The 27,795-nt window shown below is 46.8% G+C and overlaps 1 protein-coding gene across 3 annotated transcripts in view; it reads left to right on the plus strand.

Annotated features, from left to right (window-relative positions):
* Positions 1-27,795, plus strand: part of LOC129338334 (uncharacterized) — a 90,851-nt gene that overhangs the window by 32,463 nt on the left and 30,593 nt on the right. For 2 of the 3 annotated variants that reach the window (XM_054992468.1, XM_054992471.1), the window contains exons 15-17: positions 15,642-15,887; positions 21,553-21,795; positions 25,663-25,902. In XM_054992468.1, coding sequence (XP_054848443.1) covers positions 15,642-15,887; positions 21,553-21,795; positions 25,663-25,902 — 729 coding nt within the window. The remainder of the gene's footprint in view (positions 1-15,641; positions 15,888-21,552; positions 21,796-25,662; positions 25,903-27,795) is intronic. The other variant, XM_054992470.1, reaches the window with a different exon arrangement.

The following is a 27,795-nucleotide window of genomic DNA, read 5'->3' on the forward strand; positions in this document are numbered from 1 at the left end:
GAAGATCCGCAGCAGTCCACGGACAGAGTACAGAGGTTGGAGAACAGACTACAGAATATGGAAGAGAGTCTAGCCAACGCTGTGCATCTGCTTTCAGTTTTAGTGGCGGGAGACAGAGACAGGGCCCCGCCAACGGGTCTCTCTGGCATCAGCCAGAGTTTGGCTAACTTGCAAGACCAGATATGGCCGCAACAACCACCAGAAACGGGGGAGGAAATCGGGGCCACTGGAGGGAGATCCCTCTTGACGGCAGGAGGTGGTGAACCGAGTCCGGAGGATCGGCGCCCAGACCAGCCTGCAACCACTGATTCCAGCAGCAGCGAGGAGACCGAGGAGGAGGAGGAGGAAGAACCGCCACGCAGACCGACTTCCCCTATAATTCCTCCACCAACCACCCAAGCGAGTCAGCCCACCACACCGACGGTGGTTCCAGGAACTTTGCCGGCACAACCACGCGGGCCGACTTCCCCTATAATTTACCCACCGACAACTCAAGCGAATCAACCAATTACGCCGCGGGTGGTTCAAGGAACGCAGACCTCACTGAGGGGACCTCGCCCCACCCGACCAGCGCCAACCCAACCGCCACCCGCGCCAACCTACACCGAGGGGGCCCCTGCCGTCTCCGAGGCCGATACCGCTAACTGGGCCGGTGGCCCCTCCGCCCCTACAACCTCTGTACCCGCAGCCGACTCCAAGGCAACCGGTCCCCCAACCTCAGCCGTATTCACACCCGCGCCAACCTCTGTTGCAACTGGGGCCAATGGACGTTTACCCCATGCCAGACCAAACCCCCAGACAAGATCTACCCATGGGATGGGTCAAACTGGACGCTACTTTTGATGGAGACCCTTCCAAATTGGGATTTTTCCTGGTACAAGTGGTGCAATTTTTTAATCGTTGGGGACACCTGTTTGGAAGCGAGGCCAGCCAGATAGAGCATCTGGGATCGCGTCTCCAAGGTAAAGCTGCTGACTGGTACGTGGGACTATATAATGTAGGGGCCCCCGAGTTAGAAACTCTCCAAGGGTTAGTGGATGCTATTCGGGCGCAATATGAAGATCCCTTGGAGGAAACACGGGCTAGAACGGAGTTGCAAGCAATTAGGCAAGGCAGCATGTCGGCTAGAGACTATGCCACACAATTCCGGCAACTCGCTGCGAAATGCCCTAGGTGCGAGGAGTCCACCAAGATCATCTTGTGTAAACAAGGATTGAATCCAAAATTGCTAGACCGAGCGCTCATGCAAGACAATCCGCCTACACTGTTAGGATGGATACAGTTGACTTGTGAAGTTGAAAATCGACTCCGGGAAGTTCGTCTAGCAGAACAACATCAGCAAGCCCCGAGCCAAAGACGCTCCTCCACACCTTTGTCTCTGAGGGGGAGCAGGGGAACTGGATATGCCACCCAAGGAGCGCGAGATGCTAGATGGCAACAGGGATTGTGCTTACAGTGCGGCCAGGGTGGCCATTTCGCAGCGCAATGCCCATATGGGCCTGTTCAAAGACCTCCACTCCAATTACGACGCCCAGCTCCCCTAATCAGCCCGGCGCCGCCGCGCCCTTCTCCGGTACCCAGAGCTGCCCTGAGGAGTAGGGGAGCGCCAAGAAAGAGTTTCCCAGATAGAGGACTGGAGTTGGAGGAGATCATTGAAGACGATCAAACAGCCCTGATTGGGGAAGGTAATCCCGAGAGCCCGGAGTCGGGAAACGAAATGGATCTGTCGTAAAAGGACCCAAACGGCAGATCACACGTAAGTCTGGTCCGGTGTTAAGCCGACCCCCAGGGTCCATACTATTCATCCCTGTAACGTTAGTAAATGCTGACAAGAAGATGCACATCCGTGTGCAAGCCCTTATTGATTCGGGCTGCTCTAGAGACATTATTGCACCCGCCCTAGTTAATGGGCTAGTGCTCCCAGTGAAAGAGTTGGATATACCCGTCATTTTTGAACAAATGGATGGCACTAACATGAATCCGGTTACCACAGAGACTGCTCCGATCTTAACCGGCATGGGATCACATTGGGAAATCAGATCCTTTGTCATTAGTGCCACAGCTAAATATCCCCTGATACTGGGAAGCCGATGGTTGTGTGATCACAACCCCCACATCGATTGGGCAGAAGGGAGTATTACGTTCACCCATGAATCTTGCAAAAATCATCGTTGGGATCAAAACTGGGGAAGAAATCCCACTATGTCTGATTCAGCTCTACTCACCCAAGAAGAAATTAACCAAATACCTAAACAATATAGGGCATTCACTCAAGCCTTCACAGAGGAAGAGGCCAATACGCTCCCTCCGCATAGGAGGACGGACTGTGCCGTGGAAATTTTACCAGGGGCTTCCCTGCCAAAGGGTCGGTTATACCCTATGAGCCCCAACGAAAGAGACGAACTTCAGAAGTTCATTGATCTCAATTTGCAAAGGGGTTTCATCCGTCCAGCCAATAGTTCCCATGCAGCCCCAGTTTTGTTCGTGAAAAAGAAGGATGGGGGCTTGAGACTGTGTACTGATTTTCGGGGACTAAACGCTGTGTCCGCTAGCAACGCCTACCCCATTCCACTCATCAAAGATCTACTCAACGTCGTGGCCCAAGGTAAGATCTTTACTAAATTAGATTTAAAAGATGCTTACTTCCATGTCCGTATCCGGGAAGGGGATGAATGGAAAACCGCGTTCAATACCCCACTCGGACAATATGAATATTTAGTAATGCCTTTCGGCTTGACTGGCGCCCCGTCGGTCTTCATGTCCATGATCAATGAAGTTCTTCATGAATTTCTGTACCAGGGGGTAGTGGTGTATCTTGATGATGTGTTGATTTACTCACAAACAGAGGAAGAACATGTGGAACTGGTACAAAAGGTACTAACTACACTTATGAATAACAAACTGCCTATTAAACTTTCAAAATGTGAGTTCCACAAAACAAAACTCACTTATCTGGGCTATTGTATATCGTCAGAGGGCTTGAAAATGGACCCAGAAAAAATACAAGCTGTATTAAATTGGCAAGTCCCCTCCACCAGAAAAGAATTACAGTCGTTTCTAGGGTTTGCCAATTTCTATAGAGAATTCATTGCTAATTTCGCCCAAACCACGCTCCCCTTAACTGAACTGTTAAAAACGAAAGACAAGGGGGAGCAAGCAAAAAAACCTGGTGCTAAGCTCTCATGGACACCCGAATGCGAGGCAGCATTCAATCAATTAAAAGAGCAATTTGTCTCAGAACCCGTCCTACAACACCCTGACGAAAACCGCCCCTTCATAGTACAGGTCGATGCCAGCGATATGGCAATTGGGGGTGTGCTATTGCAGCGGGGGGAGGACGGAAATCTCAAACCTTGCGCCTTCCTTTCTAGAAAGTTTTCTGAGGCGGAAAGAAATTGGAATGTATGGGAAAAGGAAGCCTTCGCTGTTAAAGCAGCGCTCACAAATTGGAGACATTGGCTAGAGGGAGCCCGACATCCGTTCGAAGTCTGGACGGATCACAAGAATTTAGAGGTCCTGCGCAGCCCTCGCAGACTAAACGCCAAACAATTGCGATGGGCGGAATTCTTCTCGAACTTCAATTTTACCTTAAACTTTCTACCAGGCAAAACTAACTTTCTCGCTGACGCTCTCTCACGCATGCCCCAACATAAAAGTAAAAAGGGAGGAGACAGTCAACACGGTGTTTTCGCCTATGCAATTAGGGGGTGTGATGACTACACGCAGTCGCGCCAAGCCCTCCCCGTCACCCGATCAGGGGTGGAGAGAAAAGCTGAAAGCCGAAGTGGAGAAGGAGGGAGGGGAAGCGCCCAAAGACAAACTGCAACAATCCGCCACGGGGGAATGGCTTTGGGGAGACCGTTTTTATGTGCCTAAATGTCTGAGAAAGGATGTTTTACAACGGTGTCACGATGCCCCCACAGCAGGATACTACGGTTACTTAAAGACGCTCCACTTGGTGCAACGCCAATTTTGGTGGCCAGGCATGCGCAAGGACATTTCCCAATACGTAGCCTCTTGCCCCATCTGTCTCAGCGCCAAATCTCGAAAGGGCAAACCTCCGGGGCTTTTGCAGCCCTTAGAAACGCCAAGTCAACCATGGGAGATTATTTCTATGGACTTTATTACTGACCTACCCCCCTCTAAGGGGCATAATTGTATTTTGGTCGTGGTCGATTTATTTTCCAAGCAAGCACACTTTATACCGTGCACCACCATTCCCTCCGCTAGAAAACTAGCTGATATTTTTATGAAAAACATTGTGAAAATACATTCTTTTCCATCCAAGGTGATTTCGGATCGCGGCGGGCAATTCGTTGCCAACTTCTGGCGGGAGCTTTTGCAACTACTGGGAATTGAACAAGGGCTCAGTTCAAGCCATCACCCAGAAACAGATGGACAGTCCGAAAAAACTAACCAGATATTGGAACAATTTTTAAGATGCTACATCAACTTCCAGCAAGACAATTGGGTTGATTTGCTCCCGTTAGCAGAGTTTTCCTATAATAACAGTGTACACGCGTCTACAGGAGAAACCCCTTTCAAAGTAGTTTATGGCTTCCATTTCAAGCCGTTCCCGTTCGAAGCGCTTCCCCCTCCAACTACCGCTTCTCAGGACGTCACCGAGTGGTGGGGGACAGCAGCTCAGCAATGGACTCAAATCAAAAAACACCTTGACAAAGCCAAGCAGGACGACAAGAAATACGCCGACCGCCACCGTGCGGCGGAATGGGATTTACAACCTAGCGATCTTGTCTATCTGTCTACAAAAAACTTAAAATTATCTCAAACCAGCAGGAAACTAGCTTTGAAATTATTAGGACCTTTCCCAGTGCGTAAAGTAATAAACAAAGTGACTGTTGCTTTAGATTTGCCAAAGAACCTACGCTACGTACATGATACTTTCCATGTCAGCCTCCTGAAAAGGGCTCCAACAGATAACCAGTGGCACATGAAAGGCCCCCCTATTCCAACGTTAATCGATGACCAGACCCACTACGAAGTACAACAAATACTGGACTCAAAAATTAAATGAAACCAGCTGTTTTACTTAATTAGGTGGAAGGACTTTGATTCTGGATTTGATGAGTGGGTCAGTGCTGTACATGTCCATGCCCCTAGACTGGTGAAAGCGTTCCACTCTCGCTACCCACATAAACCGGGGGGGGGGGGTTCTTAGGGGGGGCAGAATGTCGGGATCAGAATGCTTTTCTGTATACTTATGCTTAACCGACGCCATATTTAATCCTTTCAGTATTCAGTGTTTTCTTCCCCAGGTGCAGAGGTTCCCAGGCAGCTATCTCACAGACCAGCATTGTTTTGGCTACCAACGTTCCACCAAGAACCGGCCTTGGGGAAGCTTTCGCTTTTGCAGCTTCAAAGGGAATATTTTGAGAACTGTGTGGGGAGGATAGGTCAGCTATGATATTTAATATATATCTCTTGCTTTGCCTGGCATTGGTAACAATGCATATGTACCAACCTGGATATTGCATTCAGGCCAGTGGACTATAATAATCTTTTTCTTCATTAAATGCTTTTTGGAAACAATGGACTTTTGTCTAATTGCAGAAGGCAGACTGGAGTAAGGATTTTATCTAGCCACAGTTCTGACACATGAGAGACCTCTGCCTGAGACCCTGGAGACCCACTGCCAGTCTGAGTAGTGGTGTTCTCTTTATTTTGACATCACAGTTTTCACAGTTCTTCATCTTCACTACCAATTTCGATCGAGTTTTGTGTCTAACGATGCTTGATTCTAACTGATTCCCACAGTTGCATTGTGAATTTATGGTTTCTGTTTCGGAATCGTTTATTTATTTCAGGCATGATCCAGCCAAAGTGGAGTGGAAAGTGACTTCCGGTTTGGGATTCATGGAGGTCTAACGCAGCTCCATTTGCGGAGCTGACCGGACTGCCGTTTTAAGCGGCCGGCGGGGTGAAAATAGCCCGCGGCCGACTGCTTTCAGGCGGAGAGCAGGCAAAGAACGCTCAAGACCCTAGGGTGAGTTAGATCTCGGACGAGGGGGGGCTCTGTGTAACGGGTCCCCTCCCGATCCTTGAGGTCCCACCTTGCGACGGGTCGGCTACAATCTCTGCGGCAGTTTTGGGGCCAATTCGGCTGGCATAAGACCTACATACCCAAGCTTCGATTGGGGGAAGAAGTGGAAAGGAGAACTTGAAATCGAAACAGCGATTACAACCCGAGGAAAGTGAAGGGAAGGTAAAGATCACTATCTTCCGATACGGGACAGATTGATAAAAACAGAGAGGAAAAAAAGTAGACTTTTAAACTGCAACAGACTAGTGAAAAGGAGGGGAAGCTTCGGCAGGAGTTGTATTTGAAAAGAGACTAAGTTTAAAGAAGTTATTAAAGAAATCGGACTATTGTTTTGAATACCTGTGGCTTTGGAGCTGTGAGAAAAAGACACCATCGCGAGATCTGCTGTGGGAAGACGGGAGACAGGAAGTGCGTAACAACAATAGAGCGGCTGGAGAGAAGCGGCCCTTGCTGGAGGGCAGGAAGAAGGGAATCGCCATCTTTGAGAGGGGAAGGGTCGCGGCCTCAGCGGAAAAGGAAGTAGGCCATATTGGATTATAAAATCATAGAGAGACCATAGAGAAAAGACGCCCGACATTTTGGACCCTTTAAAATCAATTTATGCAAGAAGACCGGGACATTTGAAATAAAAAAGGTACTAAATTTAACGCCACGGAGCTAAGGAAGAGAGCGGACTCGTGGGAGCGAGCCAAAGCAAGCCCCACGATGTTGAAGAAAGAGTGGCAATCGGCAATAGAAAACCTGGATAAAAAACTTTTGGAGGTGATTAAAGAATTTAAAGACATGAAATTGGAGCTGATCAAAGAGGTTAAACAGACAGTAAAATCGGAGCTGTCAGAAGTAAAATCGGAGCTGTCAGAAGTGAAGAAAGGTATGGAAACAATACAAAGTGAATTACAAGGGACGCAGCAGAGAGTTAAAACAGTAGAAGGAGCGATGGAGAACTTAGCAGATACGCAACAAACAGAGATGAGGCTGATGAGGGGAAGGATGGCGGTTGCGGAAAGTAGACATATGGAGAAGCAGCTGAGATTTCGCGGCCTGCCGGAAGTGGAAGGAAAGACAGCGCAAGAGCAGATGACGGAGGTGTTAGCTGAATACCTGGGGAAGGAGGAGGAGGATGTTGTGGCTATCCTGGATGTGGCATATCGTGTGAACTCGAGAATTGCAACCCAGAGGAAAGTACCAAGAGATGTGATTGTACAATTTACAACAAGAAATATGAAAGAGAAGATTGTGACTAAACAGTTTCAAGATCCATTGGAGATCGATGGCAAGACAATCATTATAATGAAGGAACTACCCAGATCAGTGTTACTAGATCGGAAAAAATATAAAGCGCTAATCCAGATGTTGAAGGACATGAAAATCAGGTACAGATGGGAGCTCCCAGAGGGTTTGTCCTTTGAATTTGGAGGTGCCAAAAAGCGTATCAGATCTGAGCGGGAGATGGAGCGATTTATAAGGGACAATGAAAAAGACTTACCAACAAGATTATGAATATGGAGTGTAAAGTATTATCTTGGAATGTAAATGGACTAAATTCACCGAATAAGAGAAAAAATATTTTTCACTGGCTACTAAAACAAAAATGTGAGATTGTTTGTTTGCAAGAGACTCATATTCGAAAACAGGATGTAAAATATTTAAAACTGGGGAAATTGGGCAAGGACTTTGTAGCGGCCTCAAGTAAGAAAAAAAGAGGAGTGGTGTTGTATGTAAAAGAGGAGCTACAACCAAAATTCATAATGAAAGATGTGGAAGCCAGATTTGTAGCAGTGGAATGTACTTGGAACCTAAAGAGAGTGTTGGTAGTCGGAATTTACGCACCTAATGGTGCAAAAGAGAGCTTCTTTGAGGATTTGAGGAAGCATTTAGACGATCTTTCATATGATCAGATAATTCTTGCTGGAGACTTCAATGGAGTGACAGACTTGGAACTGGATAAAAAGACTACAATGGCACAAAAGAAAAGAGGACTATTACCAAAGCTCTTTTTTGAGCTGACTCAACAAGAGACTCTTGAAGATGTATGGAGGAGAGAACATCCTAAAAGCAGACAGTTTACTTTTTATTCTGCAAGGCACTCCACATTATCAAGAATTGACATGATCTGGGCCTCAAAAGATTTGGCGTTATGGACTAAAGATGTAGAAATAATGCCGATGGTAGGCTCAGATCATAACCCAATTATGTGGAAATTAGGGAAAAGGAGAAAAAGGAAAGCATGGAGAATAAATGAGGACTTGCTACAGGAAAAAGAGAATATGGAAATATTGAGAAGAGAGACAAAGTTTTTCATACAATACAACGTGAATAAAGAAGTACCAACTGATAAAGTTTGGGATGCTTACAAGGCGGTTATAAGGGGCATACTAATGGACTTAAATGGTAGAGCAAGAAAGAAGAAAGAGGAGAAGAGACAAGAGATTGAGGAGAAAATAAAAGCTAAGGAAATACAGTTAAAAAAGAGACCAGGGAAAAAGAAATTATACCAGGAAATTAAAGTATTGCAAGAACAGCTAACAGCAATGAGTAATAAAGAATTGGAGTGGAATCTCAAAAGGCTGAACCAGAAAGCGTTTGAGGGTGCAAATAAACCTGGGAAGTACCTGGCATGGCAACTGAAGAAGAGAAGGGAAAAGAAAACAATAAACAAAATTTGTGAAGATGACAAAACGTATTTGGAACAGACTACCATTAGTAGAGCCTTTTATAAATTCTACGCTAAACTGTACAACAAGAAAGAAGTAAATAAAGACTCAATAGCGTCATATCTGGAGAAAATGACGCTACCAGAAATCTCGGACGCTTGGAGAAGTAAATTGAATAGTGAAGTAACGGATGAGGAAATAAGTAAGGCAATACAATCTGCAAATCTAGGAAAGGCGCCAGGGCCAGATGGACTTACAGCTAAATTTTATAAGACTATGGCCAATGAGCTGGCACCATTCCTAAAGGAGGTGATCAATGGAGTTCTAAGGGATCAAAGGATTCCAGACACTTGGTCTGAAGCGAACATATCATTGATCCCAAAAGAGGGCCAAGATTTGACTAATGTGAAAAATTACAGACCTATATCGTTACTCAACAATGACTATAAAATTTTTGCGAAGATACTGGCGGAGAGAATGAAGGGGTGGCTTTCGGAAGTTATAGAGGAGGAGCAAGCAGGCTTTTTGCCAGACAGACAAATAAGAGACAATTTAAGGACAGTGATTGATGTTATTGAATATTATGATAAGCGTTGTGATAAAGAGGTTGGTTTCTTCTTTGTTGACGCTGAAAAGGCATTTGACAATTTAAACTGGGACTTTATGTTTGCCACTATGGAAAAGCTACAATTAGGAGAAAGATTCATCAGAGCAATTAAGGAAATCTACAAAGACCAGACTGCAGCAATTGTGGTGAACGATGAATTGACTAAGAAACTGATTATAAGTAAAGGAACAAGACAAGGTTGCCCGTTGTCTCCACTGTTGTTCATTTTAGTATTGGAGATCTTGATGATACAAATACGACAAGATGAGGAAATTCGAGGAATAAAAATAAAGGACTATTCATACAAGGTCAGAGCATTTGCGGATGATATAATGTTAATCGTAGAGGACCCATTGGAGAACATGCCAAAAGTGATAGATAAGATCAAGGAGTTTGGAGACTTGGCAGGTTTCTATATCAACAAAAAGAAGTCAAAGATACTATGCAAAAATATGACTAAGCAGAAACAACAACTGTTAATGGAAACAACGGACTGTGAAGTAACAAGTAAGGTGAAATATTTGGGAATTGAACTGACTGCAAAGAATATAGATTTATTCAAGAACAATTATGAAAAACTATGGATTCAGATTGAGAGAGACTTGATTAAATGGAATAGGCTTAATCTGTCATGGTTGGGTAGGATTGCAGCAGTTAAAATGAATGTGTTACCAAGAGTGATGTTTTTGCTACAGACAATACCAATCATCAGAGACTCTAAACAATTTGAAAAATGGCAGAGGAAAATATCAGACTTTGTATGGGCAGGCAAGAAGCCTCGAGTGAAAATGAAAGTTTTACAAGATGCAAAGGAAAGAGGCGGAATGCAACTGCCCAACCTGAAACTTTACCATGATGCAATCTGCCTAGTTTGGTTGAAAGAGTGGATGACATTAAAGAACAAGAAACTATTAGCCCTAGAGGGATACAAAAAAATATTTGGATGGCACGCATACCTATGGCATGACAAAGTAAAGGTCAACTCGATGTTCCTGCACCATTTTGTACGGAGAAGTCTATATACAATCTGGAAGAAGTACAGAATTTATCTACAAGAAGGAACTCCTTGGTGGGTGGTTCCATATGAGGTGATAGACCCGAGAGCTGTTGATAATGAACGACAATGTTTAACATATAAAGAAATAACTAAAGTAGAAGCATCTAAACTTAGAATAAAGACGCAAGAGGAACTATCACCTAATTACGATTGGTTCCAGTACAGACAGATCAGAGATTTGTATAACTCGGACTCTGTAAAAGGAGGTATACGAATAGTGAACTCGGAACTAGAGCAGACCCTTCTTAAAGAGGATAAGAAAAGAATATCCAAGGTATACCAAGTATTGTTGAAATGGTATACTGAGGATGAGACAGTTAAAACACAAATGGTGAAATGGGCTATAAATTTTAATAAAGAAATAACAATGGAGGCATGGGAATACTTGTGGAAGACTACAATGAAGACAACGACATGTACAAATATCAAAGAGAACATCTACAAAATGATCTATCGTTGGTACATGACACCAAAGAAGATTGCGCTAGGGAATTTGAACACTTCTAATAAATGCTGGAAATGTAGGAAGCATGAGGGCTCCCTCTATCATATGTGGTGGTCGTGTGAGGTAGCCAGGCAGTACTGGGGGGTAATAATAAGAGAAATGAGTGAAATTTTACAATTTCAAATTAATAAGAACCCAGAACTCCTGCTACTGAACTTGGGAATGGAGGGAATTCCAGCCCATCACAGGACGCTGATATTTTACATGACGGCAGCAGCTAGACTTTTGTATGCGCAAAAATGGAAAGTACAAGAAGTGCCAACTATCGAAGATTGGATCTACAAATTGCTGTACATGGCTGAAATGGACAAGATGACAAGAAAATTGAGAAATCTGGACTCAGGGCAGTTTAACACAGATTGGGAGAAGCTGAAACAATATCTGGAGAAGAAATGGGAGGTGGGAGGAAAACTGTGGCAGTTTGAGAACTACTGAAGTATAATAAAATGTAGAGGGGGGTGACTTTACCGGGGGGAGAAGAGATAAATGTGAATTTATAAGCAGTTAGATTAACAGATTGACATATATATAGATATATATAGGTTAACAAATAGAATATTGATAGAAAATAATTAACTATAAGGATTAAATATAAGGATTGAGTAACCAACAATATTTTCTTTCTTTGATAAGATCTGTATAATGCACCAAACGGGCAGCCCAATCCTAAGAAGGGCACGGAAAGTGAACAGGAACCGAACTAAGGCTTGCGAGGGCGCATCTAGCCCGTACGCCCGCGTAAGTGGCCTTCCGCCCGCGCTGGGACGTGGCGCTGGCCCGCCGGCGGGCCAGCACCGGTGCAAGCCACAGGCGCCCGGGCGGCGGCGCAGAAGTGGCGTAGAGCCCTACGCCGACGCAGGGGGGGGCGGGGAGCAAGGCGGGGTCAGAGTTAGTCCGCTCCCTAAGCTCCTCCAGAAGCGGGAACGCCCACAGCGGCGCAAAAAAGCTACGCCACGGAAAAAGAAGGCGTAGCCCATAGGCGTCCATGGAACGGCGAAAAATCAGCCCCCTCTCTGAGCGCCTCGCCCCGCCCCTATGGCCCGAAGGAGCATAGGATGAGAACTATCCCGGGGACCAATCAGCGTGCGCGCCCGGCGTGGACGAGCCCCCCTCTCTGCACCCAATCACCTGCGACCGCGCCCTACAAAACATCCGGCCAGCGCCGCCCAAACCCCCAGGTAAGTGAGCACTCGGCCGGAGGCTCTGCCCGTCTGCTGAGTGGCATTGCCCCTTTGAAAACCGAAACGGGCTGAGGGCATTCACATTGGCAGGCGCAGAATGCACTCCGGGGACTTTGCGAAAAACTGGGGGAACTTCGCATAAAGGGGAAGAGGTGCAAATGTCTGCCTAACTCTCTTTCTACCGTGATAGAAAGAATGACTCCACAGCTAACTGATGCATGCTAGTTGCTTCTAACTAAGCACAAACAAACTAACCCTTCCGTGGCAGAAGGGAATGACACTTTGCAAATTAACCGCATGCTCTCCCGTTTCCTTGCAGGTGCCCTGACTCTGGCGCTCCCACCTGGTGATGACCGACGGAGCGCTGACAGGTAAGGAGGAGGTGGGGGGGCATTCCGCAGATTAGTGCAAACCGCCCATTCACCTGAACCCACCCGCTCACTTGCCGCTTTGGGTGAGGCCCAGCAGGGGTGGGGGGCAACCATGGCCGCCCCTGGCTGCCTCAGAGGCAGGCGCCTCGAAAACCACATGTGGCCAGGTGTTTGTTGTGACCAGCTCATTCTCTCCCTTAGAGGTAAAGGCTTGCCAAGGCCGAGTGCATCCTCACCAGACCGTCATGCATCAGCTGCTGCCCTCGACCATGTGCAACCCCCCCCCCGGATGGCGGAGTGTGGGGCTTGCCTTGCCAGTGGAATGAGGCAAAGCCCACACGTGTCTTTTTCCCCCACAGGCACGTCCAGGGCATGGCTGCTCCCCCGCGCCCCGCCCTCCCCAAACATCTCTGACGGACGGTTGGCTGCAGCCCAGGAAGCACCGTCGCGCCGCGGCCTGCATCCCAGCCCCGCCCCTCCGAGCGGGAAGGAGGGCTGTGTGGAATGCTCCGGCTCCCTCGCCAGCCTAAACGCAAGCCCGCTCTTTCCAGTGCAATAAAACGAGATGTACAACAACTGTTTTCTGTGTCTGCGAGTCTGACTTCGTCCTCCGCCCCTCCCCCAACACTCCCGTCACATCTCCCCACCTGCACATTGCCACAAATGTATCCGACACACCCCGTCTTGCCTCCCCGCCCCCTCCCTCCCTCCTCCCCCCCTCCTCCTCTGTATTTGACCAGTGTCTGTACCACCCATCTGCCGAAGAGAACTTGATTCTCAGAAGCCTGTGCCACAATAAAATTGGATAGTTGTAAAGGTGCTACGGGACCCTTTTTGAATTCGCTACCACAGGCTAACACGGCTAACCCCCCTGTATCTATGGCCAGGTAGAGGGTTGGGGCGGGGCATGTGAGCGGGGATCCCCGGTGGGGAGAGTAGCTGGCACACGATAAGCCAGGGAGAGGGTGGTGCGAGCTGCAGCTGCAAGGGGGCGGGAGATGGCAGGGCAAACGGTCCGCTCGCTGGAACCCTAGCCCCCACCAATGGAGAATCCAGGGTGGTGGCAGGTGGATGCCATATCCCGGGCAGGAGGTCTCGCGCGCCTGGGGAGGGTCGCCCCCATCGCAGCCGCAGCCCCAGCAACACAGTCCCATGAGCGGCCGCCTCCCAGAGTGGGTCCAGCCCCTCGGGCGTCTGCAGCAGCCCCATTGGTCATTCCAACACCTTCCACCCCAGGGCGTCCTGCCTCGCATCCAATCCCGTGGAGCAGTTGCCAGCCTCCCACGCCAACAGGCCATGGTTGTTGGGAGGGGTGGGGTGTGCCTCTCAAGTCCGTGCCGAAGCCCTGCTCGGGCGGCTCGTCGCCATCCTCGACCCTCCGGCCCCACCCGCTGCAGCAGCTCCACCCGCCCCAGAGGCACCCCTCCCTCGGGCCCAGTTGCGTGCGAGAGGCCGGGCCCGTGGACGGCCAAGGGGGTCCGGCCGCCGGCCTCGCCGGTGACCGCCGCTGCCGCCTTGGGGGTGGGGTGGGGTGTTTTGCTGCACAGACGGCTCTCCTACACGCCTCCCCTTCCTCACGTCTGCTGGGGGAGGTGGGATGATATAATAATAAAGGCTGATTTCTGTGCAATGGGTGTCTGTGTTCTTTGCCTTGGGATGGGGACGAGGGGGCAGGCCCGCTGTGTCTGCCTCTTGGTGGCGGCCTCAGGCCAGCCCTCCCCTTCGGCACCACTTGGGGGCTGTCCCCTGCTGCCAGAGACTGGCTGCTGCCCTGGATTCCTCATGGCAGGGCGCCTGCCAGTCCCATGCCAACCTCTCTGGACGCGGCCGCCAGGGACTTGGTGCTACATTGGGCAAACGGGGGAAAGGCTTCTCAGACTACGCCCACCCCTCTCCTTCCCGACTGCGAGCCCCGCCCGACACATGAGCCGAGGCAGTCTGCCAGCATGGGCGCGGTTTGCCTGCTGCTCTGGGGCCTGGCCGGGATCGCGTGCTGCCCATAGGCTGCGCCTTTCCTGGCCCCTCCCCCTGACGCTTGTCAGGAACAGCGCCCTTTGGCTGCGCCTGGCGGCGGCCGTGGATCAGACCCGCCCACAACACTTTCTGGTTCTCCAAAATTGCATCTCTGCGCCGCTGCGGGCGCCGCTGCGGCCACACTTTGCTGGCACAGGATCCGGCCCGGCGGCGCCGCCACACCACCAGTGCAGCCGCGTCGGCGTTGGGGCCGGCCATAGGATTGCGCTGTGAATGTCTGAAGGTATAGATGAGTTAAATTGATTGACTATGTGATGAGAGTTATATAGAATTATTATAAAAAGACAGAATGAGTAATATATAGAGAATAAGTCAAATTGTTTGATTTAAATGTGTAAGGTTTTTATGGTTTATGATATATAGAAATATTTAAAATTGGAAAATGGGATAAATTGTTTATCTAAGATGGAACAAAGACTTACAGTTTGGGTATATAATAAGAAAAATAGTTAAGGATGTACTGCTTAGCATAATGGAGAATATATATTTGTTTTAGATAGAGGAATTTAATAGAAGTAAGGGAAAAGGGACAAAGGGTTGGAAAACTGTTGGAAGTCAACAAAAGGGGGGGAAAGGGAGGGGGTTAGAAATGAAAAATTTGGGGAAAATTGAATGTAAATGAAAAAATAACGGATTCTAACCCAATAAAATTTTTTTCAAAAAAACAAAACAAAGTGGAGTGGAAAGTGCCGTCAAGTCATAGCTGACTTTTGGTGACCCCTGGTGGAGTTTCTTGGCAAGAGACTATCCAGCCAAAACTGGCCACTTATGCCATTGATCACTCCAATTAGAAAATGCTTCAATGTATTTATTCAGCATTTTTTTCCTACAAGGAGCTCAGGGTAGCATACATAATTTTTCTGTCCTACATTTTACCGATGCAGCAGCCTTGTGAGGTAGGTTAGATGAAGAGAGAATGACTGGTTCAAGATCAGACAGTGAGTTTCATGGTACACAGGGAGTTGAATCTGGGTTTTCACAAACTTAGCTTGGTGCTTTAACCATTAGACAACACCATCTGTCTTTGAGAGAGGGTCGGCCCCTGCTTAGATAGAACAGTATCATGGAGTATTGTGCCCTTATGGAAGATGTTAAAAGGGACCAGATGGGTTGGTTTTGCGGTCTGCAATGTCTACAAACTAATGGCTGTCTTTTTATCATATTTTTTCAGAGGAACATTTTGTTGAGAGGCACCAACAAGAACTGATTCGCTGTGCTGTAGGGGTGAATGTTGTAGTAGAGTTTCTGGAGTTCAATGCTGTAATAACATTTCATCAAATGCGAGACATCAAAGGTACCGATCAAGAGCAAATGCAGAAACTGTATGAATTAATGCCAGCCTGGAGAACATCTGGAAAGGATCGGCTGCAAGAAATCTTAAAGAAAACAAACAGACGACTTATTGGGCAGCTTGCAGGTAAATGTAATGAAGTGGGACATTATTTGGCTCTACATTCCTAGGTCATTGTTTCCTCAATCCTGACTGGAAAGAAGCTTTGGACCTACCCTGCTGCCAATTCCTCACCTCCCAATATGCAATCTGGGTTGGTCCTGGAAAGGTTCAATAGCCCCCAAAGCACCAGCTAACATGCAGTGAGCACGTGAGATTTGTGATTTCCCCATACTATGCTTTTTAACAGTTACGCATGCCTTTGCTTTTTTTTTTTGAAATCGTTAGAGGTGAGAGAGTAGGCATTTTTCCTTGGATTTGGAGGTCCTTTTGTTTGACCAATGATTAAAAGACAAGACAGGAGATCACTGTGGATACTTCCATAGTTTATATAAGGGAACCAGAGAAATTCACAACAGCTAAAAGAAAACACAGTATAAAGCAAATAAACAAGACAACAATATGCCTTGGGCTGCTTGCAATTCAATGGCTGGTTCATCCAAGGACACTGGCTCCAAGCCACAAGCTAAGAGCCAAAGGGCCAAAAGTCCTTTGTTTTACGCCTAAGGATTTCTGCTTCTCTGCCGGTGCCTGAGCTTTATAGTACCTGCAGGAAACCGAAGGCCGATTTAGCCCAGAAGGATCTCAGCTCCTGCTAGCTTTCTGCCATACATTTGTGTTTACTTTTATTATTTATTTACAAAATGTATACCCTGTCTTTTTGACCTGATTAGGGCCACCAATGCCACTAACAGATTAAAAACATAATTAATAATATCTTAAAAGCCAATGAAACCAAACAAAAACACATAATTAAAACACTTAAAACTAGGCTAAAATACACATACATAAAAACGATTAAAACATATGGGAGGTATGATGGATCATTGACAAAACCAGACAAAACAAAATACCTTCAAGTCGTGGTACTACGCCCTTTCTCAGGGTTGCCCTCCACCTAAATCTCAGAAGGCAAGGATACCTGGAGCAAGGCTTTGAAAGAGTTGCGTAGGTTCATAAGGGAGTAGACAGTCCTTCAGGAATGCTGGTCCAAAGCCATATAAGGCTTTTAAGGTCAAAATGAACATCTTTAATTGTGCCTGGAAACAGATTGAGAGCCCATGTAAATGGCCAACATTGAAGTGGTATGGTCCCTACTAGGGGTGTGCAAGGCAAAAATTTTCGGCTAAAGCCGAAAGCAGAAAGCCGAAAGAGGATTGTCTTTCGTAAAAGCCAAAAGCCGAAACAGCTGGCCGTTTCGGGTTTCGGCTTTCGGCTTACTTTCGGCTTTCGGCTTTCGGCTTTTTCAATGGGAAAATGCCTCCGGCGTCTTCCCAAACATCTGGGGGAGGCATTTTCCCACCGAATCAGCCCAAAATTGGTGGGGACCTTCCTCTAACCCCTCTCTACAAACCCCCCAAGTTTCAGACCGATTGGACTTTGGGGGGCCATGTTATGGCCCCCCAAAGCAGGTCCCCCTATCCTCCCATAAAGGAGCATCTTCTTCATTATTTCCTATGGGGAAAAAATGAAGAAGCAGGCTTCCTTTGCCAGGGGTGGCATTTTGCATGCAAAATGCCCCCTCACCCTCAGGGGCCCTTCTCCCACCCCTCCTCCCACCCCTCACCAAGGCTCAGCCTGCTCCCACTTGGGGGGGCTATTTCATGGCCTCCCCAAGTAGGTGCTCTAATCTCATTCTCTACCACTGACAGCTGGGGGAGGCTTGTCTTGCCAGGGGTGGCATTTTGCATGCAAAATGCCCCCCAGCCCTCTGGGGCCCTTCTCCCACCCTTCCTCCCACCCCCCACCAAGGCTCAGACTGCTCCCACTTGGGGGGGGGCATTTCATGGCGTCCCCAAGTAGCTGCTCTAATCTCTCTACCACTGACAGCTGGGGGAGGCTTGTCTTGCCAGGGGTGGCATTTTGCATGGCCTCCCCAAGTAGGTGCTCTCAGCCCCCAAAGTCCACCCCCTACAGCCCCACACAAACCCAATTCCCCCCCAGCTGCCACACACAGACCCAAATCCCCACATTAGCCCCTCACAGACCAAAATCCACCCCCAGCAGCCCCACACCCATAACCCCAGGAACAGGCTGGCAAAGGCCAGCCCTCTCCCTTTGTTCCCTATGCTGGGAACTTCTAAACTCTCTTTCCCTGGGCAATTCTGCACAGCCCAGGGGTGCCACAATGGTGGGCACACTTCTGAGTGCCAGCTGGTCCCTGTGAAAGAGCACCTGAATCACAGACACCCTCCCTCAAATTCCCCCACCACCTACAGAGATAGCTGGCCAGCCAGCCCCATTATTCCCTATGATGGGAACCAACTGCACAACAAAGAATAAAACAAGAACAACACAAAATAAAGTTTTAAAAAAATTATTTTCTCCCTTCCAAAGTACAAGTAGGCAAAGCATTATGACACATTACACCAGCAGTCCCCCCCACACAAAAATAACACAACTCACTTAACATCAGAGAATCACAAAGCACGATTTCTGTCAAAAACATTTTATTTCTTGAACAGCTTTAGGTTACACAGCAGAGGGGAACACCAAAGGGCATGGCAGCACTATCTTACACAAAAATAACACAACTCACTTAACATCAGAGAATCACAAAAACACAATTCCTGTCAAAAACACTTTATTTCTTGAACAGCTTTAGGTTACACAGTAGGAGGGCACAACAGGGCATGATAGCAATGTACTACAAAAAATAATACAACCCACTTCACCTTTTTGACAGCAATTGTGTTTGTGTGATTCTCTGATGTGAAGTGAGTTGTGTTATTTTTGTGTAGTACACTGCTTTCCTGCTCTGTTGTGCCTTCCTACTGTGTAACCTAAAGCAGTTACAGAAATAAAGTGCTTTTGACAGCAATTTTTGGGGTGATTCTTTAATGTGAAGTGAGTTGTGTTATTTTTGTGTAAGATACTGCTGCCATGCCCTTTGGTGTCCCCCCCCTGCTGTGTAACCTAAAGCTGGACATGGAGCACTGGATGTTTAGGTGCTCTCTTAGGTGCATGGGATAGTTTTCTTAATAGACAGGTACACAGCTGTATGGGATAGGCATATAGCAGGGGTGGCCACACTTGCTTAATGCAAGAGCCACACAGAATAAACCTGAGATGTTTGAGAGCCACAAGACATGATGCATTGAAGAGACTTCAGAGGAAGAGGCGGGTTTGGGGGAGTGCCCTGAAATGACATCACAGGAAGGGGTGGGGTTTTGGCACAGTATGCTGGGAGTGACATCATCAGAAGGGGTGGAGCTTGGGAAGGACCACCACCTAACCTTTGACCTGGAAGTGACATCACAAAAAGTGATGTCATCCTTGCAAGGCACCACCTCTAAAGTATTCTGGCTAAAGACTCCAGGTATTTTTTTAGTTGGAATTGGCAACCCTAATGTTTTATTGAAAATAGGAAATACATGGAAAGAAAGAAGGAAGGATAAAACGAAAGGGAGGGAGGGAAAGACACGGAAAGATGGAAAGGAAGAAAAAGACAGACATGGAAAGAAGGAAGGAAAAGACAAAAAAGAGAAGATATGGAAAGAAGGAAGGATAAAAAAGGAAAGAAAGAAGGCATGGAAAGAAGGAAGGAAAGGCATAGAAAGATATGGAAAGAAGTAAAGAGGAAGGAAGAAGGGAAGGGAAAGAAGGAAAGAAATACACGAAAGGAAGGAAGGAAGACATGGAAATATATGGAAAGATATTAAAAGAAGAGAAAGGAAGGGAAAGATTTTGAAAGGTATGAAAAGATATGGAAAAGAGGAAGGAAGGAACGAAGACATGGAAGGAAGGAAAGAAAGAAAGGAAGGAAGATATGGAAAGGGAAGGAAGGAAGATATGGAAAGGTATGGAAATATATGGAAGGAAGGAAGGAAAGAAGAGAAAGGAAGAAAGAGGAAGAAAAGAAAAAGAAAGATGGAAAGAAGAAAGAAATGTTAAGAAGGAAAGAGAAAGGAAGGAAGGAAGGAAGGAGGGAAGAAAGAAAAATCAAGGAAGGAAGGATCACAAAAACAGAGCCACACAATCTTAAAGCAAGCACATGTCCTCTGAAGCAAACACATTCCCTGCTCCTCCATCTCAGCTGTCCTGCACACACTTATGGGTGCGCCAGTCCTCCCTGCAACTAACGAGGTTTCCACCCATGCAAAAGCCGCCCCCCCCCCCCGCACAGGCTGTGCTTCATGCCATGAGCGGCTCTCGGCAGCTGCCTTTTCGGGAGTAAGCCAGAAAGCAGGAAGTCCTGGGCCACCTCTGCCTTGGCGCTTCCTCATCGTGTCTTCACTTCTCTCTTTCCCCTTCCCCCCAACTGCCCTTCCCAGGTGCTCTGCAAGCGCGGGGCCGGCAAAACTCATTGCCTGCAGAGGAGTGCCCGGCAAGGCGAGGAGGGGTGGGCTGTCCTCAGCCCTGGCCCGCCCCTTCGTTGCTCCAGCGTTGGGAAAGGGGAAGCACGCTGGGTGCATAGATCGGGTGAGCGGCTGGTCGGCTCTGCCCCTTAAAAGAGCCTGGGGGTGGAGTGAACTTGCAAGCCTCTGGGAGCCGCCAAATAAGACTTGAAGAGCCGCATGCGGCTCGCGAGCCGCCATTTGGCCACCCCTGGCATATAGGATAGAGGGATGCATGGATACATGGAATACCTGTATTGGATAGACAGAAGAGACAGATGCCATGTTCAGGGATATTGGGGAGACAGGTGGATCACATTACTGTCTGCGTTATCCCGTCATTGGAAAGTTGGAAGGAAAGAACCAAGGGTGGGAAGTAGGGCCCGCCCCTAACATGTAGAAGCAGAGACTTACATGCTGGCTGTCAAGGTGGTGGAGGATGCCCTCCCCTCCTTGTGGGGGACAGATAGGTGCCCACGTGTGCAGTTGTAGGCTGCCCCCCGCATCACCCACCTTCCTGCCTTCGCAGAAAGGATGGTTGTCATGGCGCGGGACCCATTCCCCCCTACTCACAAGAGACAGAAACTGCTTCTGAGCTGCCCCCCGTGGCCAAAACCAGCAGACTTCCCTCTACAGAGGAGCCCCAGTGGGTACTGAGTGAAAACCACCCCTTTGGAGACAGTTTTCACTTTAAGTGCACAAGCACTGTGTGGTTCCTTCCTGTCCCATCTGCCCTCTTTAAGGTGCTACTGGGATCGAACCTTGCTCTTTTGGTGTAAGCCAACATGGCTACCCACCTAAAACTATCATCCATCGCAATCTCTTTAGGTTTTAAAATAGCAGCGATGCCTATAGGTCAGATATGTGGACAATATCATATCTAGTCCGGGCCTCGAAATGTCCTGTTCCACCATATAGATTAATAAAGCCTCATCCTGTGAACTTCTGGTTGTTCTAATATCCTTCTCCCCAGCCTTAATCTTTGTGGTGGTGGTTGATTTAGCTTAGCTGTGACCTAGTCAGCCTTAGGCAGGCCAGGAAGTGTGGCTAGGAATATACAAGTGTACTAATACACATGTCCATGTGAATGAAGCCTGCTTTCCAATCTGCTCCAAAAATCCACATAAATATTATCATTATTGCTTACACAAAGACCCACAGCTTTCAAGAAAGTATTATTTCACCTAGTGTCTATGTCATGTCTCTCATTTTATTGCCTACAATTTTAAAGGCATGGGAATGCCAAGAACATGGCAAAACATATGAATGTGATTTTCATATATCTTTTCCCCCAGGGGGCCATTTTGTGGACAGACATCGGGAGGAGCTGATCGAACAAGTGACGGAGGTCCCCCTGAACCAGCTTCGTGGGTTTGTACTGGATGAGGAGCAATATGAGACTCTCCTTAACTGCACCACAGCGAAGATGCAGATGTCAGCCCTGTTCCAGATGAAGCAGGAATGGGATAGGCAGCAGAAGGACTGGCTGTACCGAGTGCTGGCAGAAACCGAACCAGATCTTACTAATGTCCTTGAAGGTAGATCTAGAGGCAGCCTTCATTGTTGTGTCTTTCTGAAGCTTAGTCACAATGGAACAGCACTTGAGTTGAACAAACACAAGTGCCTTATACTGAATCTGGGGAACAAAATATTCACCCCCAGACAATGAAAATAAAGTGAAAAATCTAATAGTAGGAAATATACAAACCTGTACAACTGACAAAACATCCTATTATATAAAAGGCAAGCCATATTGGCAATGACTCACTTTTTATCCCTGCGCAGGTGCATTTGCAGGCCCCCTCTTTGGGAATAAAAAGTAAGTCATCAGCAACACGGCTTGCCTTGGAGACCCCAAGGAGAATGCTGCAGTGGCAGGAAGGCCTGCCCCGAGGAGGCCTCCACAGCAGTGGGGAGGCCCAATGCAGCATTGTGGCCCTCCCAAGTCCCTGCAGTGGTGGCAGGAAGGCCCAGCAAAGCAGTGTAGCCTGCTCAAGGCTCTGCAACAGTGGCCCACTGAGTCCGTTGTCTAGAGCCCATTGTATTTTTCCACACAACAGTCTCTGTTGTTAGTGTGTATGTGTGTGTGTGTGCATGCATGTGTAATTTGAAGATAATTTGAAACATGCTTTGCTAGCAGCTGTAATGTTTAGACATGCATGTTTGCATGCGATGGTTATTCCATTTCTTCTGTGGGTGAATTTTTTGTTTTCCCTTCATGTGATTTCACACTCCTTCCCAGGCAGTTAAAGGGATACCTTTTGTTTTATTTTTTATTTATATGGAATCTAACTATTTCTCCTTTCAGCTCAGTGTTGCCTACTTTTAACAGGTAGCATTTTTCTGGATCTCAGTAGGACTAGGAAAGACTTCCTGTTGGTGGAGGACAGAATCCAGGCTGGATTGTTCCACCCAGTTTTTCTGCCAACAGGACTTTTGCGGATTAGCAGTCTGTTTATCTTAACAAGTAAAGAAGGAAGTTCCAGTTCTGTCCACTCAACATGTTATGAAAGTCTCTCCTGCACTTCTACATTTTTCCATTTCTTCTTATTTCCCTTTTGAATCTCTTTTCCTCTTGTCTGATCTCATCCTCTTGACTATCTAGTTTACTGAAAGATAGAGATAATATGACATATGATGACATTTGGGACCCCTTCTACAATTGGATTTAAAGGTGCTTCCAAGAAACTTAATTCCTGGATAAGCTGAAGACCTTTATGGACACAAAAATAAATGGAAAAGCTGTAACAATGAGCTGACCGATGGAGTATAAAAAGGACAATGAGGAAACATTTTTGATGTATTTGAATGAACCAATATGTATTTCTTTCCCTTAACCCTACCCTCGTACTCTATACTTTCCCAGCTATTAATAATAATTTTTAAAAATCACTTACAGGAGGAAACCAGACAAAACAAAATAGTCCTTACCTATTGGTGGAAGACAGCAACAGAAGGGGGCAGACAGTTCTCCCGGGGGGGGGTGAGTTTCAGAGTTGTGGCACCATGCCCTTTCTCAGGTTGCCCCCCCTTGCCTAAATCTCACAAGGCGAGGACACCTGAAGCAAGGCCTTGAAAGAGGACCATAGCGATTGGTTAGGTTCATAAGGGAGTCGGCAGTCCTTCAGGAATAATAATAATAATAATAATATCCTTCTCCCCACCCTCAATCCTTGTAGTGGTGTGAGGGGGAGGATTGATTTAGCTCAGCTGTGACCCAGTCAGCCTTAGGCAGGCCAGGAAGTGTGGCTAGGAATATGCAAGTGTACTCATACACATGTCCATGTGAATGAAGCCCACTTTCTAGTGGGCTCTAAAAAATTCATATAAATAAGTGTTATTGTTATTGTTGGTTGTTGGGGGTTTTCCGGGCTGTATTGCCGTGGTCTTGGCATTGTAGTTCCTGACGTTTCGCCAGCAGCTGTGGCTGGCATCTTCAGAGGTGTAGCACCAAAAGACAGAGATCTCTCAGTGTCACAGTGTGGAAAAGATGTAGGTCATTTGTATCTACTCAGGAGGGGTGGGGTTGAGCTGAGTCATTCTGTAAGAGTTTGCCAGGGTGTGGAATGCTAATGGCGGGAGGCTTCACTGAGTCATTCTGTAAGAGTTTCCCAGGGTGTGGAATGCTAATGGCGGGAGGCTTCACTGTATCCTGAGGAGGTTCTTTTGCATATGGATTGGTGCTTGATGTGCTAATCTTCTCTGCAGGGCTATTGTCGGGTGTGGAGTGTTTTGTTGGCCTGGAGTTTTTCAGAACTGGAGCCCATGCTCTGTTCATTCTTAAGGTTTCTTCTTTCCTGTTGAAGTTTTGCTTATGCTTGTGAATTTCAATGGCTTCCCTGTGCAGTCTGACAAAGTAGTTGGAAGTGTTGTCCAGTATTTTGGTGTCCTGGAATAAGATACTGTGCCCTGTTTGAGTTAGGCTATGTTCAGCCACTGCTGATTTTTCAGGCTGTCCAAGTCTGCAGTGTCTTTCATGTTCTTTTATTCTTGTCTGGATGCTACGCTTTGTGGTCCCGATGTAAACTTGTCCACAGCTGCAGGGTATACGGTATACTCCTGCAGAGGTGAGGGGGTCTCTGCTGTCTTTTGCTGATCGTAGCATCTGTTGTATTTTTGTAATGTAAAAACTCCAATCACCACCCCCGACAGAAAAGAGGCATAATGAAAACATTAGTGGATCGTGCAAGACGGATATGTGAGCCGCGCTTTCTCAATGAGGAAATTAATCATCTAAACCACGCACTTCAGGCAAATGGCTACTCCAGAAATGAAATCCGAAGAGCAATCAAACCCAGGATGAATCAAACAACCAAGGAAAAACAGTCACCTACAGGAAAAGTGTTTTTGCCATATATCAAAGGAATTACTGATCAGATGGGAAAGCTTATGAAAAAGCATAACCTTCAAGCAGTATTCAGACCCACCCGAAAAATACAACAGATGCTACAATCAGCAAAAGACAGCAGAGACCCCCTCACCTCTGCAGGGGTATACCGTATACCCTGCAGCTGTGGACAAGTTTACATCGGGACCACAAAGAGTAGCATCCAGACAAGAATAAAAGAACATGAAAGACACTGCAGACTTGGACAGCCTGAAAAATCAGCAGTGGCTGAACATAGCCTAACTCAAACAGGGCACAGTATCTTATTCCAGGACACCAAAATACTGGACAACACTTCCAACTACTTTGTCAGACTGCACAGGGAAGCCATTGAAATTCACAAGCATAAGCAAAACTTCAACAGGAAAGAAGAAACCTTAAGAATGAACAGAGCATGGGCTCCAGTTCTGAAAAACACCAGGCCAACAAAACACTCCACACCCGACAATAGCCCTGCAGAGAAGATTAGCACATCAAGCACCAATCCATATGCAAAAGAACCTCCTCAGGATACAGTGAAGCCTCCCGCCATTAGCATTCCACACCCTGGGAAACTCTTACAGAATGACTCAGTGAAGCCTCCCGCCATTAGCATTCCACACCCTGGCAAACTCTTACAGAATGACTCAGCTCAACCCCACCCCTCCTGAGTAGATACAAATGACCTACATCTTTTCCACACTGTGACACTGAGAGATCTCTGTCTTTTGGTGCTACACCTCTGAAGATGCCAGCCACAGCTGCTGGCGAAACGTCAGGAACTACAATGCCAAGACCACGGCAATACAGCCCGGAAAACCCCCAACAACCATCGTTCTCCGGCCGTGAAAGCCTTCGACAATACATCGTTATTGTTATTGCTTACACAAAGACCCACAGCTTTCAAGAAAGCATTGCTTAGTCTCAGCTGGTGTCTGTGTCATGTCAATCATTTTAATGCCTACAATTGTAAAGGTATGGGAACCCCAGGAAACTGGCAAAACATATGAATATGGTTTTCATATATCTTTTCCCCCAGAGGGCCATTTTGTGGACAGACATCGGGAGGAGCTGATTGAACGAGTGACAAAGGTCCCCTTGAGCCTGCTTGGTGAATTTGTACTGGATGAGGAGTATAAGACTCTTCTTAACTGCACCACAGCAAAGATGCAGATGTTAGCCATGTTCCAGATGGAGAAGAAGCGGAACAGGCAGCGGAAGGATCGGCTGTACCGAGTGCTGGCAGAAACCAATCCAGATGTTATTAAAATCCTTGAGGGTAAATCTAGAGGCAGCCTATACTCTTGTGTCTTTCCGAAGCTTAATCACAATGGATCAGCACTTGAGTTAAACAAACACAAGTATCTTATATTGAATCTAGGGGAACAAAAAATTCACCCCCAGACAATGAAAATAAAGTGAAAAATCTAATAGTGGGAAACATACAAACCTGTACAACTGTCAAAACATCAATATATATATGATGACTCTAAACAGGAAACCGTATGAAACCAATAGAGCTTCATAAAAAATATTAAACTTTACCAAATGTATAAAAAGTTACATGACACCTGGTAGACATAAGCTTGGTTCACATATTTGGAGACAGGAATGATTTTTCATTATCTGAAGAAGATAATTTGAAATGTGCTTTGCTAGCACTGTAATGTTTAGATATGCATGTTTGCATAAGTGATGGTTATTCCATTTTGTCTGTGGGTGATTCTTTAGTTTTCCTTCCTGTGGTTTCACAATCCTTCCCAGGCAGTTGAAGGGGGATACTTATTGTTTTATTTTTTATTTATACCGAATCTAACCATATCTCCTTTCAGTGTTGCCTACTTTTAATAGATAGCATTTTTTCTTGATCTCAGCAAGACTAGAAAAGACTTGCTGTTGATGGAGGACAGAATCCAGGCTAGGTTGCTCCCCCCAGTTTTGTAGATTATGAATGTGACCTTTGCAGATTATGAGTGTGAAGGAAGGATAGAAGTGGAGGAAGAAAGTTCCAGTCCTATCTACTCCGAAGTTAGATGTTCTGAAATTCTCTCCTCCACTTCTACACTTGTCCATCTCTTCTTATTTCCCCTTTGAATCTCTTTTCCCCTTTTCTGATCTCATATTTATTTGAACACACAGTGGGCTTCTACTGTCAGGTACCTCTTGAAGAAATACATAAGCCAGCAGTTGGATGCCTTTTCTCCATTTTAAAATGAATATTACAGCATTTGTTTAGGCAGTTTTAGGATGAATGGTGCTTCAACAAGTCTTATTGCCCTGATCCCGTTTCCCTGGGTTGAGCAACTCAACCCATCTAGGATGTAGACACTCAGTTGCGCAAGTGGGAACACAAGAAAAAGACCACGGTAGCTGCTTGCACTAATTCATACACTGTATCCCTGCTTGTGTTTCCGCTTGTTCAAGATCTTGAACAGCCAGTTTGCGGGGGGCTCTATAATATATAGGAAAGAAAGGACTATGTGTTGCACAAGATGTTGTTGAAGCAGATTTGTGCTAAGTCTGCTTATATTTCTGCTTGTGCATTGCAGGATCCAAGCTACTGTTTTTTAGCATCTTGGCCTGGATTCTCTCCTCCACCAACAGATAATAGAACATTGGTATTTCTTGTTAGTGAATGGAGGGAACCCAGCCCTGGCCAGAATTTTTCTGTTAGTAGTGCTACCCTGAACTGACAAGTTAGCCTAGTACCAATTATTCCATATGTGCTACCTGTGTTCAGGCATTTTTTTTATACGATTTTTTAAAGTGGAGACCCACAAGGACTTAACAGGGGGCATTTCATTTCCCCCTTCCCCACCATGTCCTCTTTCCCTTCCCTACCCCTCTTAGCCTCTCCCCTTTTCCTGCTTCCTTCTTTCCTTTCCACCCACCATTGTCTGCTCCTGCCTTCACCTTCCTGCAGACTCTTCCTTATGGCCTAGTTACGTGATGTTGGCTTAGCTTGGCTCATATTAGGTGGGGGATGGAGGAGCCCCTGCTTTCACCCTCCCCCCCTCACCACCACTCATGAGCACGTGCTTTGCAGTGAACAGATTTGGGCGCCAAAGGGTGAGTTGGGCCCATCTGAGGCCCAATTTGGTCCGTTGCAAAGTGGATAGATACTCCTACACCCACACGATGACAGAAGTGATGTCATTGCATGGGAACAGAG

This window comes from Eublepharis macularius, chromosome 12 (genome assembly GCF_028583425.1).
Source record: "Eublepharis macularius isolate TG4126 chromosome 12, MPM_Emac_v1.0, whole genome shotgun sequence".
Classification (NCBI taxonomy): Eukaryota; Metazoa; Chordata; class Lepidosauria; order Squamata; family Eublepharidae; genus Eublepharis; species Eublepharis macularius.